The 20,592-nt window shown below is 26.8% G+C and overlaps 1 protein-coding gene and 1 long non-coding RNA gene across 14 annotated transcripts in view; one reads left to right on the top strand and one right to left on the bottom strand.

Moving 5' to 3' along the window:
- NfI (Nuclear factor I) overlaps nucleotides 1-20,076 on the top strand; it is a 43,511-nt gene extending 23,435 nt beyond the window's left edge. For 11 of the 13 annotated variants that reach the window (XM_089078271.1, XM_089078266.1, XM_089078264.1 and 8 more), the window contains 4 exons: nucleotides 10,379-10,566; nucleotides 11,574-11,936; nucleotides 12,403-12,637; nucleotides 14,262-20,076. In XM_089078271.1, coding sequence (XP_088934397.1) covers nucleotides 10,379-10,566; nucleotides 11,574-11,936; nucleotides 12,403-12,637; nucleotides 14,262-14,515 — 1,040 coding nt within the window. In that variant the 3' untranslated portion in view covers nucleotides 14,516-20,076. The remainder of the gene's footprint in view (nucleotides 1-10,378; nucleotides 10,567-11,573; nucleotides 11,937-12,402; nucleotides 12,638-14,261) is intronic. The other 2 variants (XM_089078267.1, XM_089078272.1) reach the window with 2 other exon arrangements.
- LOC148936503 (uncharacterized) lies at nucleotides 2,364-3,239 on the bottom strand. Its single transcript, XR_016139537.1, has 2 exons — nucleotides 3,012-3,239; nucleotides 2,364-2,681 (listed from the first exon to the last, which is right to left on the bottom strand). It is a non-coding gene; the product is annotated as an uncharacterized LOC148936503 (long non-coding RNA).
- Nucleotides 20,077-20,592: the final 516 nt, after the last annotated feature.

Raw genomic sequence — 20,592 nt, 5'->3', positions numbered from 1 at the left:
CCACGTGTGTGCACGGATCTATGATGCATGTTTGCTGATTAATATAACTTTTAATCATTCAATTAATCTAACAGAACTTACCGCGTCAATTATGCTTTCAAAGCGATCGGTGCGCTTCACGTTGAGTGTAATTAATATTTTGTCGATAATTAATATTGCATGTAACGTGATAAGAAAACGATGTATCAAACAATAGACTATATGAAAAGCGGTAAGCAATGGGATAGATGCTAATTTATTAGACATGTTTTTTTTTAAATGTCCTTTCGAAACTTAACTTTTTTTTTACAAGTATTTATTCAAAACAAATAGTTTAAGAGATAATCACGTGGAAAGATTATAATGAGTTACCCTACTATGTAGATAAATTAAATTCAGACTAAAATCTGTAGTCATTAATAATGGAAATTTATTTTTATTTTTATATTTTTATTTATTTTATTTAATTTATTTGATGATTTATTAAATCCATTTTATCTTTTAAAAAAAAATTTATGTTATTAATATTTGAAATAGAATCTAAATTATAATATCTATCTATATAAGTAGAAAATAACAAAGGGAATTCTAATTTTATTAATTAATTTTGAATAACTGTATTTAAATAACTGTATTAAAAAAAAAACTTGTGTCATAATAAATTGAAAATATATAATATAAACTGGAAAAATCAATTTAACTTTCTTCTTGCTTTCTTCTCTACAGTGATTTATTTAATAATTAACGAGCCATGTACTTTAAATGATCTGCCACTAATATATAAATTATAAGTTTCAACATATCTTTCAATTTTCGATTGAAATAATTTTATATTTTCAACTTTTAATATGCAAATTATTGCATTATTCAAATTGATTTTACTATCAAGTGAGTAAAATGGTGTTCGATCGATGAAAAATTTTGGCGATTGGCCAAATGATTTTGATAATATAAATTTTCATTAAGCAGAAAAATTCTGTCATTATGTGAATTTTGATACAGTTAAAAGATATTAATTTATAAATATCCAATGAACATGCATTCTTTACATCCTCAATATTTATAAATTAATATCTCATTAATTATTTCAAAGTTTGCAAAATAACAAAGGACTTCCCTGCTTATTGCTGATTTAATTCACTTTATCTCTTTCCATGAGAGAGATAAGATTATTACTGAATTTCTTGTATATGTTATAAGTGAGACTTTTGAATCTCTTGTATCTTAATAATAGAAAAATCTAGTAATGTTAATACCAGTGAATATAGACTAATTTACAGACCTTTTGATTTTATTTATATAACACACAAATGCTGAATAAACATTTCAGAAAAGTCGAGTGAAAAATTTGTAACATTGCGAATATTGAATTAAAATTTCAAAACTCAACGTTCAATTCAAAATTCAACGTTGAAAAGGCGTTGAAAAACATTGTAGAAACATCTAATCCAGTCCATTGAATTGCAATATCTTTTCAATGTTGAATTTATCCTGCAATTCAACATTTTACTGACCACGGCATATAATATATTAATTTAACATCTCATTTCTGCATATAAATAATTTTGTGTATATGTACGCGCACGCGCATACACACACACACACACATACACAATCATATAAGTTTTTTTATATGTAAGGAAAATATTAAATTAACACATGCGCGCGCGCGCGCCTGTGTGTGTGTGTGTGTGTGTGTGTGTGTTTTACTTTGAAATATATTTTACTTTTAAACTTTATATATTAGAAGTCAGTTGATTAAAATAATAAAGATCCGATAAACTAATAAATAGTATAATATTCAAATTAAATATGAAAAACATATTACATACGATATTATAATTAAATTGTAATTGTATACGTATGTTATTTATTTATTATCTTTCTTAATATTTATATAAATTAATTATGTATAAATATTAATGTATATTTAATATTATTACTTAAAAATATTCAGAATATAGATTTATTGAGACAATATTAAAAAATTAAAAATTTATTAGAATTATTGTATAACAATAGTCCAAGTTATTGTATAACAAAATTAAGGATCAAAAATTAATATAGAAACTGACTTGTGCAATAAGGTACAAATTGTTTGTTTATTTAATGTATGAATTTTTGTAAAAAGATATGTGTCTCTTATCTATACTACAATGTATAAATATTTAAAGCTTATTAAAATCGGAAGGGATATCTTGAATATCTTTCCATGTCAATCAATACAAAACTTTCACTAAAATTTGAAGATATTCTATTTTCTGCCACTTTCAATTTGCTATTTGTACTTTTGACGTTCTTTTTGTATTTAGTAATTCCTAAAATATCGTAATACAGAATTTAAATAAAAATTGAAATATTTTATTTTTTATTGTATTTTGAAATTTTATATTTGGATCTAATTTCTGTATTTAATAGTAATTAAATTAGATGTACATTTCTTTTTTTTTTAAATTGGAAATTTGAAAATCTGAAAATATAAGAATCTTTATACATATATTTACTCATGATTATATCAGTTATCGATCTTTATTAATATGTATGATACTTAATTAATATGTCGTCAATCAGATGCTCTCATTGAACGGATAAGAGACATAAAATATAATCTGAATAATACAAGACGAAGAAAAAAAAATCCGTTCTGTTCTTTCGTTCTTTCGTAAAATAATTATATTAATCCGTTGCTGATCCAGTAAAGTCTGCTTTAAAAAATTACTATATCTAATTAAACATATCTAATATTCAGAGAATTATTAAAATGATAATGCAATATGTATTGTATTTTTATAAATAAATCTATATAATATATGCATATATTACATATATATATTTATATATATATATATAGATAGAATAATAATTGACATAAATAAATATTTCCTATTGCCTCGAAATTGTTATTTTGATAAAAAAAAAAGTTGGGCTATTTTTTCATATCTATATAAATTCATTAGCGGATTTTTATTAATTAATTTTATTTTTTCAATCGGAAATCGCAAATAGAGGACTCTTCTTTCAATTTAACTCACCGCCCGATGCATTATGAATTATAAGATGTTCTGTATACAAATGTTGTATATGAAATGCCTGTTGAGATTCGGTACATTTGTTCGTAAATACTTACAAACATTTATCCAATTATTAATCTGTTATAAATATTAAAGGTTAAATATAAAAGGTGAAGCTCTTTTATTTCCTAAACAAATATCAACGATTTTTAAAACATAAATAATGAAAATATCAACAAATTGTAAATATCAACAAATTGTATTGCATTAACTTTTAAGCCTAAATAATTAAAAAGCTCTTATTATATCAAGCAACATTCATGTCAAAAGTCTAACTCTGGGACATAATTGTTATATGTTAGAAATCAAAAAGCTATACTAGAACCGTATTACAGCATGTAATTTTTGCTAAGACATACTTCAAGATTTGTCACCATTATAAAATGCGAGTTTTGATATTCTTCAATACAATTATATTATGTTACATATAATTTCCAGAATATACAATCCATAGTATACAATATATACTACAGTTCCATAATATGATATATAATATATAGCTTTCAGACATAAATATGAAATGTAGACAACGAGTCCACTCCGTCACACAAGTAACATATAATAATCACAATTTTACAAATTGCAAATAATTTTTGCAAATAATTTTTACCATTTGATTTTTCATCATACTGATAAGGTAGATGTATCGAGTTGTCAATTTCTCAATATTTTGAGGAACGTTTCCGTCTATTAACCTATCATTATACTAACTTATCTACCAATCAATGACTGTGTTAATGAATCGCGTTAAAAATGACGCGTCATGATGTCTGTTTCAGTCTGACCCTGAGCGTAGAGAGAAGCTCGCTAACTCGACTAAAAGGTACTTTGTGACTGGTTATTGACTGTTGTCTTTTCCTCTTTCTATTTCTCTCTCTATCTTTCTCTCTCTTTCTATATGTATATGTATGTATACACACATACACATGTATACACACACTCTTGTGCGCACGTGACTGTTTATTCATTATGCGCATACACACATGGAAATATTATTTGTTTATTGCAAGAAAGTGGGAAATAAGTCTATGAGTCTTTGCCTAATAGTCAGATTCTCAGATTCTATGCTTGTATCAATTACAACGCATTACACATTTACATTGCAGTAGATACTGTAAAACTGCAAGATATTATCAAAACACCTACGTCAAACTTATATTAATCCATTTCCAATTTCTAATTTATTTATATCATTTTTATAAAAATAATGTGTTTTGAATTACACAAACCTACAATATATTTGAGATATATTATTGAAATATTTGTGCATCTAAAAAAGCTATCTTTATATATAATAATTCTGAGTAAAAAGCAACATTAAAAGTCAAACACATGAAGTACTCTTTGTCAAGTTGAAAATCTGTTGTGAGTTAGGTGTTTTTCTATCGTATAATCAAGTATTGTGTATTCAAAATGCATTCAAATATTTAAATGGTCATTTAAATTACGATCTATTACCCGTGGAACTTTGCGTCGTATGTTCTAATATCCTTATGAAAGGGCAATTTTACAATTTCGTTATATAATTTGACTGACATTTCTGATTATTTTCTGAAAATCGATAAAAACTTGTGACTTTATATATGCACAAGTTCATACAGATGCTGATACACTCGCATTACGAGAATCATATTTTATTATGATACCATTTTGTGTAGTTGTTATGAAGATGAGAAAGATGAGATTGTATCACAATGAGTTTTTTCAGGAGATGATATTAAAACAATATCTTTTTTACACGTAATTGCACGTATTCTTATTTTTGCGATATCATCTAACGCGAACGGTATTCTTTCTTTCATTCTTAGTTAGCAATATCATCAAGACAATTCGCTTATTTTCAGATTTCTTGAAAGAAGATTTAAGAATTTATGTACATCTTTTATCAATTTATATATTTCTGTCATAACAATTTCTGTATTTCATTTTTTTATCCCTACATCTATTTGCTCTTTCTTTTTCTCTCTTTATATCTCCTTTATACCTCCTCCTTTTCATTTTTATTTTCCTCCCTCTCTTTATCTTTAAAATTAGTATGCAATTATTTTATATTGTTCTCTGTTTTTGTTTTTTTTTTTAATTATATGTTAAATTTCGCGTTTGTTATACTTAATCTTTATTGTAATTTGAAAATATTTTGTAAACGGATAATAAATTTTATATAAATTAAACTTTGTAAGAGATCACATAATTCAATATTCTATTATAAAAAAAACTTCACAATATTTCAAGCAATTGTACATTTGTGAAATTGACTCATTCGTATTTTTACTTTGTAATTACAACAATATTGCTCATAATATTTATTACAAAAAATAACATTTATTTTAAGATTATTGTTTTCTGTTCTATAAATTTTTTATTTAATTTGATTTTAGTCGATATAATTAAATTCTATGCATTCAGTGCATTAGATAATATTTCTGTTTTCTAAATATGATTATGTTTTATTTCACTCACATCTTATCTTGTTTTTTTATGTTTCTTTTACATTTTAATTCAAAATTATACATGTGAAATATATATCTTTAATGTTATTTAATATGTAACTAAAAATTTCATTGAAAACGATATAATACATGGCCAGTTAATAAATTATTTAACTATGTGATATACATTTTTAATATTATCAATTTAACTTTATAAAGTATCTTGAATTATAAATGCGTTTTATATTTTTTATGCATACATATACGTATATGCACTATTGCAGTATTTTCTCTTTTTTTTATATCATTATTAATTGCACATATAGATATCATAATATAAATTGAGTAAACATATATTTGATCTTAATACAATCTTTGATTTATAATAATGTCAGCCTAATCCTGCCGATCACATTATCCTGAAATAAGTCCAGATTGAAATCCTAGTCGTACCACACATAAGAATAGAATATATAACGAGAAGGGCGTTTCTGAAATATGTAATAACAAAAAATAAAATAAGAACGTGAGAAAAAGCACGAAGAAGCTACTTCTATTTCGAACTTATTTTTATAAATAAGATTTTAGCACTTAAGCGATATGTTAAAGAGAAATAAATGACATTATTAAACAAATCTAATAATTTGAAACGAATAAAAATTACGTCAATTAATCCAAGACCCTTTGTTTATCAGGCAAATCCTCCTTAGAGCGAGAAATCCGCCTGACGTCTGATTGCGATATGGTAAAACGCTTGCGCTCATGATCGCAAGAATGTCATGTTTAGCACTAATGACAATCTATATATATATATATATATATATATATATATATACATATGTGTGTTAGATTGGTGTTGCATCATACTGTGTTTCTTATCTATATATACATATATTACATATATATCCGCCTGCAGCTATGTGCACGAATATCGTTGGTGCAATACTATCACTGACTGCCGAACCAAAAACTAATCATTCTGTCATCTCTATTTTCTTTCGACATCGTTGCCCCCTGATAACGAAAAGAGACAGTACTTTTCACTTTTACTTCTAGCACATGTGTCATAAGTTGAGTAATAATTCATTCGTCGGTGAGTGTTTTTTTATTCAGCTTATTTCGTCGTATATGTATACTTGTACATAAACATAAATATATTGAAAACAATTATTTATCAATAACATTAAACAGACACACGCGTACATGTACATACATGTACGCACGCACACATACATACACATAACATATATTTGATTCTTATTGATATAAATTAAACATTTGAATCATTAATATATTCTGACATGTTGCGTAATCTTCTCTGATGTAATCATTATCACTATCAGATTATGGACTTGCAAGTCGTTATCACGCACAGCACGATTCGTGCGGCGAATGTTTCACTCGCTGAAAAACTTGAACGATTCAGTAGTATGACCGAGACTAGCTTCCGACTAATCGGACCTACGCTTTGCATTCACTCTGTTAACGTCGTCTTGAATATTCTGTCATCCCTTTTTTTTTATTTTCATTTATTAAACTCGACTCATTCTCTCCTCTCTTTAATTCAGATCATGACTATGACTAAAAATTTGCATAATTTTTTTTTTTGAATTATGACATCCATGTAAGATATGATGAACAAATAGATATATTACGAATAAAATAAATATATTAAAAAATATTATAGACACTTTATTAAAGTATTATACATTTTATAAAAATATCAATATTGGTGGACTTCTTTAAGAGAAAGTTATATTGAAAAGTAACAGTAGAGGTTTTTATTCTCTATACAGTATAATTTTATATATATATAATATATATATATACATATATATATATATATATACATATATATTTGTATGTATATATATATATATATATATCACATATATATTTTTATTATTGATTTGCATAACAATTCTCTTTATAAAGTTCTTTGCCTGTCCGTCTGATCTGCCTGTTAACGGCCGCTTTGTCCAACTTAATAAATATGCTACTTTTTAGAATTAAAAGTAATTATTTTATCTTTACATTTCTTAATTAAAACTTTCTCCCAACACATTTGAAAGCATCGTAATAAAGGCAGATATAGTGGTTGAAAACGGGTGGATAAACAGACGGATGGCCTTTCTTGCTAAATGCGTAGTACGGTCTACCTAGCAAGCTAGTTGTTGCTGTCTGTCTATCTGTCTGTCTGTCTGTATGTATGTATGTATGTCTGTCTGATCTGACGACCTGTGTTGTCTGTTAATTTATCCTTTGTTCTTGTCTTTGTTTAACAATCCGGTTATATATTCACCTATTCACGTAACAAACTCGACGATACAGTCTCGATGCGGCTCGGCGATCAAAAGAAAATTCTTATAATTTTTAGCATCAATATTACACAATTAATATTTAAAATTAACAAAAATAAATTATATTCTTCTCTATAACTAAACTGACATAATATGTTGTGATTCTTTATAACATGACAGCTACTAATAATTAATAAGTGATGTAAAGTTGACGATCAGATCTGTCGTGTCTTGCTCATCAATTTTTTAAAAAAGATTTTAGATTGATTATGTTTAAGAAACTTAAACAAAAATTAAAAATTAAGAAAAAGAATTATATTGGAATTCATATCTCTAATTTTTATTTTTATATAAATGCTAAAAGATAAAGTTTTGAAGAGATTTCTGGATATAAAATATGTATTAATAAGAAAGATATTGATGTGGATTTCAATTTTATTCAATTCTCTTTGAGGAATGACATTTATACGAGCGATCTTGATTATGATTATCGATTATATATCTAAGCAAAATAGATAACAACGATTGATCAGTCGAGCTATGATCAAGGCTGCCATCTAAGCGTGCACTGTATATTTAGTTTCATCTCACTTGATATTGTTTTTATATTCTTCACTATCACACGGCCAATGCTCTGAGTATGTCGTATGCTGGATAGATTAATTGATACTTACTTAATTGATTAACATTCAATTCACGTGAAATATATTAATTAAACATTTATGCCCTTTCCGTATGATACTACCTACTATTATTATCGTTGCGATGTTGGTGTTGTTGTTTAATATATCTATATATACTCTAATCATTGTATTGATGTTGATGTTGTTGTTAATTTGATGTTTTTGATGTGTTGTTTAGTCGTTGTTATCTTGCTGTTTGTTTGATGTTTGCACTATGTTGTTGCACTTTGTGTGTCATGTACACACCTACGTACGTACATATATATATATATATATATATATATATATATATATACATATCTTATCATGTATTATATGCGTACACATATTATCCGTGCCGTGCACAAAGTAAATCATGTTTGTCATAAAAAAGGTCATGCTATCCATACATCATGTATTCAAAAACTTTTCTATCTCGCACATGTATTATACACATTAATTATATTGTTGTAATTAATTAACATTTAATTAATAATCTAACGCTGTTGTAGTCTGTTTTAACAAGATTTGCTCATATATTATTTTATATAAAATATTAAAGTAAAATCAATTTACTTATATTGGATATCCTGAGACGAAGGATCAAAAATTATGATTATTGCATATATTTCTTTAATAATTTCGACTTATATTTGAGAAAATATATTTTTTATAAACATTTTGTTCATTCAGTCTTACGCTTGGAATGTATCATCCAGTGTATATGTGTATGTATGTACATATATATGTATGTACAGTATGCTCCAGGATTATTGTACTTTCTTTCATTTGTAAATTCTTCGACTGAATTTGAAGTTAATGTTTGTCGAATCTGGTAAAAATTAAATAACATATTTGATCGTTATGAATCTAATTAATAAAAATTATAAGAATGTAAAAAAAGGGATTACTTCGTCGAATTTAATAGCCAAAATATTCAAATGTACTAAAATTTACATCAATAATGAATCTGTGAAACTTTTTAAAGATTGATTCAAAAATTTATCGAAGAATCTGTAATTGAGAGAAATTGCAACAATTTTGGAATATGATCTGTACTTACAACATAAGCATCAGAATTTGATTAGTTCTGTATGCGTCACTAAAACCACCCCCCTAACAAGCTCATGGTAACAACGACTTTTCTATCCTTATCTAACTATCCGTGTATCTATCTGTATATTTATGCGTGTCTTAATTGCGAAAGACTGAGCTAAGTTACAATTCCACCGAAAAGTGAAACAGTGTAAAGAGAGATTTAATCTAATATTTTATTTTAGCTTGACATTACTATTTCCTCTATTATAGTTTTCTTTATCTCTACAAACATCTTTATATATAGATATATACATAACTTATGTATAAATGATTTATCTCAATTTTGTGATTTGGTTTGAACACGCATATACACATATAAAGATAATTGAATGCGATTTATTAGTACAATAAAAAAATTAATATACCTATATTAAATATAATTAAGTTGAATAAAAATAATTTATACAACAAACATTACTATAAAATTGTTCAATTATACATCACGATCGATATATGACAATTAAAATAATATGAAAAGATAAACATGATAATCGTAAATAAGATAAATTTGCAATGAAGCATTAATTAAACGAAATCATTTTGTCTTTCGAAGGCGATTAGAACGAAAATTTATTAATAACTTTTAGTTCTGAAAAAACGTTTCATTGATCAGAAAAGAAATTTTTGGTTTATATATAATTTCAAGATTTAATAAATTGTGATAAAGTAAATATTTTGTTCAGTTTTCGATTAATAGAAAAAAAAAGAAATATTAAATAAAATAAGCTTCTTTGCTCACAAAGGTAAGGAAAGAATAAGCGTTAAATTAAGGGGGTGGTTCATCGTGACATTGTCAAATCATTCATCAGACCAGATAATCATTGGAAATTGTGTTTCAGGATTGCATTCACCTCACGAGGGACTAACTGGTGGTTCTGGTCAAAGCATGCCTGGACTCGCTTATTATCAGCCAGAGCACTCCGGATCTACAGGGGTAGTGAAGTATCCCGAAAATGGACACGATACTCTTTCGGACTTTGTGACATTTGTCTGTCAAGAAGCTGAGAACACCCAACAATTGTCCCAGGTAATTTAATACATAATACTTACAAATATTCAGAATTATGCGTAATATCTCATGAACCTTTTATGGATCACGTGAAATTTCTATTTTTTTTTTTTTATACGATAAGAACTATATAAAATCTTTTACTTTTTGCACATTATTTTTTAAAGCTCTCAATTGTAATTTTGAAATATTAGAAACAGAAATATTAAAGTGATTATAAGATATGGCTATATCTTATGCTTATTTATGTTTCATCATGCGTTACGTTTAATCTTTATTTCTAATTTTTATTTAATATTTATTTCTGTTTCTAATATTTTCTTCATTGTACGCAGGATCTAAGATTTCAAAGTAAAACATGATAATATTATTAATTTATTCGCAAATGGCGCCATTGTCGATATTTTTTGATCATTATTTAAATAGTATCATATAATATTTTTTTTACATATAATAATTCCTTTTTTACATATAATAATTCCTTTTTCTGAATATAAAAATGTCAAAATAATATTTTAAAACAATCTACAAGATATTTTATACTATTCTGACGTATCTTAACATGTAATATAAAATAAAATCTCGTGAACAATTTATTTTTTACTTCTATGCATAAAATAATTACATAAGACAAATTAATTGGTGTAATCATGTGTTCTTTTGAAAACATATAATTTTTATTGGACGTATCTTTTTTGAAATTTGAAAATTAAAACATTTTTGAATGATAATCCTTAAAAAAAATACTCTGTACTTTTGTAAATTTCTTATTCAGATTCAATTAAACTTTATTTGACATGAATAAAAAAAATATAGTTTTGTAATTTACTTGATTTTGTAAAAATTTAAATTATTTTTATGTTTTAAAAGATATTTTATTGATTAAAAGATCTTTTTTAATTTTAAAAAGTTCTTGGTAATCGTCTGGGCATTTTCACTAAGGAAAAACCATCTCTAACTTAAATAGCGCATTGTTAATGTACAGAAAATGAGATATTATGTATAATTTAACTGATTATTTTCAGACACAATTAACCGGACCACGCACCGGTATACAGAAATTTCCGCAGTATTATCCGAGTTCGATGTTGCCGCCGCCACCACCCGCTCCTATGGCCAGACCAGTAGCGATAATAAGATCAACGGGTGAGCTGACAGCGACGACTGCCAACTCGCCACCAACATCATCCACGTCACCTACTGATTCAGCCGAACTAGGGCCTAATCAGGAACAAATGACTACCGCGGCAACGGTAGGTCTCGTCAGTTCTGCTTGCCAAAATTCTGTCGAACCTACTGGACGGAAGAGTCCTGCCAGAATTCTTGTTACACCGCACACCACCAGCAGAGAATATACATTTGCTCATTTTCATTCACAACCCGGACAGGTTAGTTTCTTTTACTTTTATTTTTTTTTGTTTGCTCAAGAATTCAATTATACTTGTTTGCATTTTCTTTGATATTCATGTTCTTATATATAAAATCATCTTAAGCTATTTCAAGGTTTCAAGATATGGTTATTTTATTGACTAAGCGAGAACTTAAACTACCCAAGAGCCTTAAGTAATCTTAAGTCATTTATATATACATATATAAAGATGAATAAGGACAAGAATAAGATGCACAAGGATGAATGAACTTCTAATTTTTACTGCGACGCTGTGTCGCTACTGTTAACGCGGAGTTCTTGGCTGAGTATCCAGGAGCCTTAATATTCAACTTAAGATAATCTTTAATATAAGAATTGAATATGAATATTGCCCTAAGATACTTATCGGAGTTTCATCTTCAAGAATATATAAAATATATTCTATTGTATTTATATTATTATTATTATCTGTTCTTCTCTTCTAGCAAATTTTCACGTATCCGACCATCAGCTCAATGTCAGGGGTAATTTCGCCGACTAACTTGTCTCTATTTTCATCTCCTGTCTCGGTTACAAGACCGGTAGCCACTCAAAGATCGGTCTCTAATGTCCCACCGCGTTGGAATACCGCACCATTTATCAATTTGGAAGATGATTATAACATGATCGCTCCAATCATCGCTGGTACTACCAGCGATCCTCCAACTGTTATGGAGGAAGGTAAAGCTAAATTCTATCTTTCTATCAATATTGAGTAGATATATTCAAATAGTCAAATGTTTGTGAGATTGTTGTTATATTGCTAATAACCCTTGAGACAGTCGATTTTGAAAAATTAGAAATAAGACAGCATTATGTCGTATTGAACATGTGTGAATTTTAATTCTAACAATAGCAAGTTAATAGAAAATAGAAAGTTAATAGAAAAGTTAATAGAAAGTTAATATGTTAACATCGATTGGCAAAGAAGCATTGATAACAGTAATTTAATGACAATTTGCCATCTGTGATTTATAATCCGCGATTCATAACATATTTTATAATTATAATTATAATTTGTGGACAACTTTAAGTTTATCATTACTCATGAAAATCTCCGCATTTTTTATTTTATATAAGTTCAAATCTGAAACTTTCTGACTATTCATGTCGAGTTTTGTACTAATTCGACTGAAGAGCTGAAACATTCAATTTTACGTATTTAAAATAATATTTGGTTATTAATTTGTATTGAACACTGAGATTCACAATTAATTCTCATCAGTTTTTTTATTTAATTATTGTTTTCTATATAATTAACTCTATTTATCTACGAACAGTGATATTAGATGAATGTTAACAGCATATGAAGAGAATAGACTGGCAACAGCACTAACATAAGCCAACATCCATATACGCTCCATATTTCAGCCAGTTTTGAGCAGTAGAAGAGGACAGACTTGCTGTCTTCTTCTCTCTTGAGCTATGACTATAGTAATATGATTTCTCGAGTCATGGAATCTCGAGTCACCGAATTGACGATGCGACACGTGATGTTATTATCGATCTATTTTCTTACAAGCCGTTACACATATTAATAATTCTATAAAATTATTATGACATATATTTTTTTACAAATATGTAAATATAAAATTAAAATTGTAATATAAATATGAAACCCATCTCTTTGATATATAGTTTTTACTTAAAAAATATTTATTGTGTTTAAAAAAATTAATTTTATAGCACTTTTGAAAACATTTAAATATTAACTATTAAAAGAATTGTAGTAATATTTTTCTTAGTCTCTTTAAATTTATTTTCTATTAATGCTAGTTCTAGTTATATATACGCCATATGTTGGATTTAATAATTATAGGAAATATATAAATTTGACTTTGCTTTGCTATATTGTAGACTATTGAAAAAATAATGGTATGTATTTGATGGCGAAAATAAGGCTTATTGAATTTGTGTGTGTGTGTGTGTGTGTGTGTGTGTGTGTGTGTGTGTGTTTGTGTGTAAATTCAAAAATAATTATTAGCATTGAGTAATTTATAAGCATCGAGATCCAACCGTGACTGAGAATGCTCAAAATGATGTAACAAATTATCCATTGTTATCACGCTGCTGATAATATAACATGTCAGGATCGCTGATTATTTGCTTTTGAAATTTTGTCAATTGATCGCTCGTATAAGTATTTATGTTACTGCAGTCAGTAACGCATTGTATTTTGATATTAATAAATACATAGGAAGTATCTAATAACATATATATGTAGTAGTTTGCTAAATATGTTAAATTATTTTTGATTATTTATTTGAATAATTTTTTAGTCTAATATAAAAATATCTTGTTTCAGAACGATATTTTCATCCTGTGCATACGAGTGGCGTAGTAGACAAAAATAGCAGTGGTAATTTAATAGGCAACGAACTCGGAGTAAACACAGATCCCGCATCACATCATCACCAACAACAACATCAACAACAACAGCAGCAGCAGCATCAGCAGCAACAGCAGCAGCAACAGCAGGCACAGCAACAACAATCGTCTTCGCAACAGCAGCAACAAGTAATGACAGATAAATCTGGCGGACCTAAATCTCCTCCGTGACAGTGGAGTCTGGGAACGGAAAATCTCGAAAAACTCGCGAATTCATCCTGTTTGTCGGGATCGGTACTTAGCATCGCGTATAATTATCCTGAAGTTACAACTGAAGCTTACTTTGAAAGTAATTGTCAGGAAGCTATGCCTCGTATTCAATTACGTGATTTAAACTTGCGAAAAATAGAATACTTACGAGTTTCATCTTAATCCTACATATTAAAATGAGAGAATAAGAATGCTTTTCGAAGAATGCAATTGAGAAAAGACAAAGTCCGTTCTATTCATATTTATTGGGATGAATTGGTATTATATAAAATTTCATATGACAACTTCTAATCAAGTATTCTATAGTATAGTTTATTGCGGTAGAATTCGCGACGCTTGGAATAGCCATAAGGTTAACGTCGCCATGTATGCCTTATTCTGCTCGAGAACAGAAATCTACACACAATGTCATACAAAATATTGTTCAAGCTATAGTGTAACGTATTTAGATGAAATAACAAAACCTCAGCCAAAGTTGATGTAAATAGTTGAACACAGTATAATTATTGTGAAATATTTGACCTATGGTCAATTACGTAAATTATATAAATTGATACACGGTCCACGATTTATAGATGATGATCTGAATCGTTTTCTTTTTATTTCTTTGTTTCCTTCCCCCTCTCTTTCTCTCTTTCTCTATATTTTATCCATATATTCTATGGCTCAAGATATACAAATGATGAGAATAGCTCAAGATTCCTCGTTTAACAATATTTTCGACATTCGTAAGCGCGATTGTAATGCGATATAGTATTCTTTCAATGCTGTATTATAATAAAAAAGATTCGTTATTTTCATAGTGAAATTATAATGATATGCAAACATGTTCTTTCTACATAAATACGAAATTGTAATACTCTTTTATATAAATAGCATTTTGTATTTGGCAATAATTAAGGGAGATCTAGAAATTAGAAGTTTTATTTATTGTGTAAAAACGAAAATATATTATTAGAGCGTTTATTTAATTTTCAAGCACGAAATACTTTTTGTTATCATTGTCTTTTGAAAATTTTTCGAAAGATCGCATATTTTGATATTTGATACTAGAATAGAAAATAATATATGTATCGATTCTTTGTATATTTCAAAGTTTCATCTTTCTGCCGAAAAATTATTCTTACACATTTATTTTAGATTTTGCATTATATTTTTGGAGCATATGTACAAATTCATGTATTTCTATAGTTTCTTGTGTACTATGTATTAATAGTGTACATTGGCAAGTAAATACGAATGTAGCTTGAACAAATAAAATTTGTAATCTTGTGTATCGTGAGGTGTGTATGAATGATTCATTAGAAATGAATTGGCGACATATACTATTCGTCGAATAATCGAATCATATATAAAGTTTCCCGTGCCAATAAAATGCACGCGTGCGCGTTATTTTTTGTGTAGTGATATTGAATTAAGAAGTACAGATTAATGCGAGCGAAATGGTGGTAAATTATTCCACTTTAAAGAGAGATCCACTGAATACGGACTTGCTAATTTATGAACGAGAAATATTTGATAGTAAAATTGAATGTAGCGTCATCGCATAATGCTCAGGCTAACATTAATGGTAAGGAAGAACTAGTGATAACTAGTCATCAGAGGCTGCCAATTAGAGACAAGATGGATATTTATCGTTTATCAAATATTAAGTGCTTAATTATTTTAATATGTTATCGACGATATCAATGATGATCTACAAATGACAGAGCATCTGCTAATAGTGCACACCAAACATCTCATCGCATGTCCAGGAATTATGAACGCGTATAAAGCTAGTGCCAGATTATACTCGATTCGTACTTTGTGTTCGCTATTCATATAAGATTTGTCATTTGTGAAAATAGATGTTCCACATTGTTCGCGATTCATCATTCATAATGATTTAGAATAATAATTCATAGTTTTAGCAGCAATCATGTGTTCTATGTGGATACTTGAGTAAACACAAATTTTAATGCTAGTAAAGTATAGTAATATATATGAACCAAGATGAATCGATTGATTTGTAATGAGTCTTAATTTCATTAAATATCATTTAAGATAAACAATGAATATGAACTTTTTCATACTATTCAAGAATCTTATACAAATAGCGAATTGTGAACTAGCACTAAGCATAAATCGCGTATAATCGGACGATACGTAGTTTAGCTGGACTGTTTTTCATGCAGATGCTCATTTGCAGATCTTTATAAATGAATATCTCATTAATTATTGCGAAAATCGCAAAATATTAGAAGATATTTCTATTCAGTATATCTGCTCTATCTGCTTATGAAAAATGCGTCATTAATTATGAGATACTTTGTATATATACATATATACACACATATGCATATATACACGCGTGTGTGTGTGTGTGTGTGTGTGTGTGTGTGTGTGTGTGTGTGCGCGCGCGCGCGCGCGTGTCTTATTTTAAAATGAACAAGATAACTCGTAAACTATTATTGCGTTATCGAAAAAAAAAAATGTTTTAGGCAGTAATTTCAATATTTCAAAAAGGGACTTTAGATATTAATTTCATTTTATTGCCATTTGAAAATCACGTCAAGATTTTTAAATAAAATTTCATAGTTTTGGATACATTAATCGATATTTTTTGTTTATAAAAATTTTTTTTTTAAGTTATGCTGGGAAATTGTTAATTTAAAAGTTATTCTATATTTTATTCTAACACTTTAATATAAGATATGAATTATCTTAAAACATCCATTTTCTTATTATAATATTTATTATAATATTTATTATAATATTTATTTATAATATTTTATGCGCAAAACGATGAGATAAATTAATAAGAAATAAAGAAAGTACGCAGTTGTTTTGAAAAATAATACGTAATACGCAAATTGTAATATACAAGTACATATTTTTTTTTTTAATGCAACTATATGCTTTTTCTATACCAATTAATTTATCCCGTTATACATAGAAGTATTGAAATAAAGTAATCGATAAATTAAATATTTTATATTTTGTCATATAAAGCGTAAAACAACATATAAACTAATAATTTTTGGTATATTTTTGTGGAATACGATTAAAAAAATTTAAGGTAGTTTGAAAAGATCGTCTCTATCTCAAGATCAAAGCTATATGATTATCATATATTTCCTTTAAAGCTTTGTAACATTTTTTTAAATAATGCACAGTTTTCAAGTTATTCTACGTTCAATTCAAAATAGAACATTTAGTACGTGCACTTGTGTACGTGTGTATATGTGTATGTGTGTTGTGTGTGTGTGTGTGTACATATCGAAGATAAAGATAAAGTAAAAAGCAATATCGTGCATTAAATATGATTATTGCAAAGTTCAATATGATTCATGCAAAGTTCGAATTTTGTATGAAATTTTTCAATAATAATGAATTTCAATGATAAAATATATTAACAGAAATATATAAAATAAAACATTATTGCTAATACATGTTTAGTTATATTATAGAAGATACTCGAATATAAATTAATTGTTTAAAAATTTTCCATTTATCTCATAAATGGACAAGCAAGATATTTCTGGTATACCAACCGAACAGATATTTTAATAACAATATCTTCAATTTATAAGATTAGGTTTTTTACATACAAATGACATTATAAAAATACTTAAACTTGTTTTTGATATGACTCGTAATCGAATAAATGTAAATAATGAAAGCATTTTATTTACGTCAGAGAAAGTCATATGTAAAGCTAAAAGTAGTGTCAGACTATTCGTATCAGATGATTCGTAATTCGTGATTCTCAATTTGCAATTCATAGATTTATAGAAATTCGTCGCTTATGAGACCTTTATTTATATATTATCCTTCTTTCATTATTCGTGTGTTCGTAATTTATTATTTGTATGGTATAACTCTATACACAAATCAACACAAGTGGACTAGTTTGAGGTGATTTATTTTTTGACTTTGTTAAAATATTATTCTATCGTTGTCTACAAATTAGCACAAATATGAAAAATAAATGTTAATTCGACGAATATCTGTTCATTCATATCATGTGTGAATCTCTACAAATAGCGAATTTCGAATTATGAAGCATGAATTGCGGATAATCTGACCTTATTCGATTTATATACGTTATTCACGTAACAATATAAGAGATTAATTTTGTTTTATTAATATTGTGTTATTAATATTATTGAAATAAACAACCGCACACTTTAGCGTTTTTAAGGTGCTTTTTATCAATAATTTAAAATTCAATGAGAGAACATTGAAGAGAAAATGGGATTTTGAAAATTATTTTTAATCAAGAATTTTTTCTTCCAATTGTGATTAATAAGATACAAAATAGATTAAATTTTACTAATAATAATATCTTTTTAAATTTGTTTTAATATATTTTGTATTTATAGCATTGTTAAATACAACAGATTGTGAAATAAGATTATAAATCAAACGTTTGCGAGTTAATAAAGCATTTACTTTCCATGTGCTATTGGTACATATATTTGTTTATAGCAAAGTTGGGAAGTAACATGTTACTTATAACGCTGTTATCGTTATAATTAGTTTTTTTGATAACGGACTAATAATGGTGCTACCTTCCTTCCTAATAACTATAACAATAACATAGTTACATTTTTTCATTAATAATAACGAATTTAACAATTACTTTTATCGTTACTTTTTATATTTTAGATCTACTTAATATTCGATCGATATTTATAGTTATTATTATATTTAAAACCGTCTTGAGAATAGTTTATTATAAAGTAATCATTAGAATAAGAACAGATATAAATAAGAACAGATATAAATACCATTAAAAATTTGTAAACGTACTATTGAGAACAGAAAGGAAATAGTAAATTTAGTTATATTTATGAATTTAATAAAAACCATAATCTTTTTATTTTGAGTATTTTAAAATCATAAGTTTTTTGTAGTCATGCAAATTTAAAATAAAAAGTTTTATTTTTATATTGATAATTTAATTTAGAGAATATTAGAAAAGTAAATTTCTTATTTAATCTGATCTCATTTTAAAACATGGAAAAAGTAACGTATCTTTTCTTTTTAAGTAACGATAAAGAATTACTTTTCAGAATCAGTAACTGTAACTAGTTATTTTTTAGACTTGATAACGAATAATGGTAACGAGTTACTTTTAAAAATTTTCCCAACTCTTATAATATAATTAAATTAAATTATCTGTCAAGAACATGATTTATCATATAGAATGTAGATCCAATCTCGCTTGTTGAAAGTAACAATAATAGTCCTAGTTGTTCATTAAAAATAAATCAATAACTCTGTGAGGGTTAAGACATGTAATATTTACTATAAGAATTAGTCAGTAATACCGATTATTACTTTCTACTTGACATTTTCTTCAAAAAAGATATATGCACTAAGAAAATGCGAGTGTGCAGATGTTTGTGTAGTGAAAAATTGAAATAGAATCAGTGAGATATTATGCAGGGGAAGGAAGGGAAGTGTATTTCTAATATGCTATATCAGAAGTAAAATATTTTGTTATTTGAATTATGAAAATAAGATCATAGACCGGCCATTGTTTTATTTTGTTAGTTCTTTCTCCTTTTATTAAACTTAATAAATATTAACTTGTAACTTAACTTGTAACTAAACATATATATATGTTTAGTTACAAGTATACATATATACATACACCTAAAACGTATTGAAATCTTATATTGAAATGTTTGCAATCAATGCTGAGAGATTTTTCAAATTTTTTTTTATATTTCTGTTTAATATCTTTTCGAATACTTTTATGGATATAACGTTAGTTATTTTTATATTATTTTGGAAATTACATTAAAAATATTTTTTATTATATAAAGTATAATATCTAAGAATTCAAAAAAGAAATACAAAAATTGTTATGCTGAAATTAATAACTTAACAATTTATCCTAATGCAAACAAAAATTGTAAATTAAAATTTAAAGAATCTGGATTTTAAGAGATCTCATGTAATGTTAAGATTTAACTTACTTATTATATTTTATAAAAATATATTGATTACATCGTGAATTTATCTATATAATCTAATCGAAGAAATCA

This window comes from Pogonomyrmex barbatus, unplaced genomic scaffold (assembly GCF_055798465.1).
Source record: "Pogonomyrmex barbatus isolate J1 unplaced genomic scaffold, ASM5579846v1 scaffold21, whole genome shotgun sequence".
In the NCBI taxonomy this organism is placed as follows: domain Eukaryota; kingdom Metazoa; phylum Arthropoda; class Insecta; order Hymenoptera; family Formicidae; genus Pogonomyrmex; species Pogonomyrmex barbatus.
Note: the sequence above shows the minus strand (reverse complement) of the source record. Positions and strands in the feature narration are given on the sequence as shown.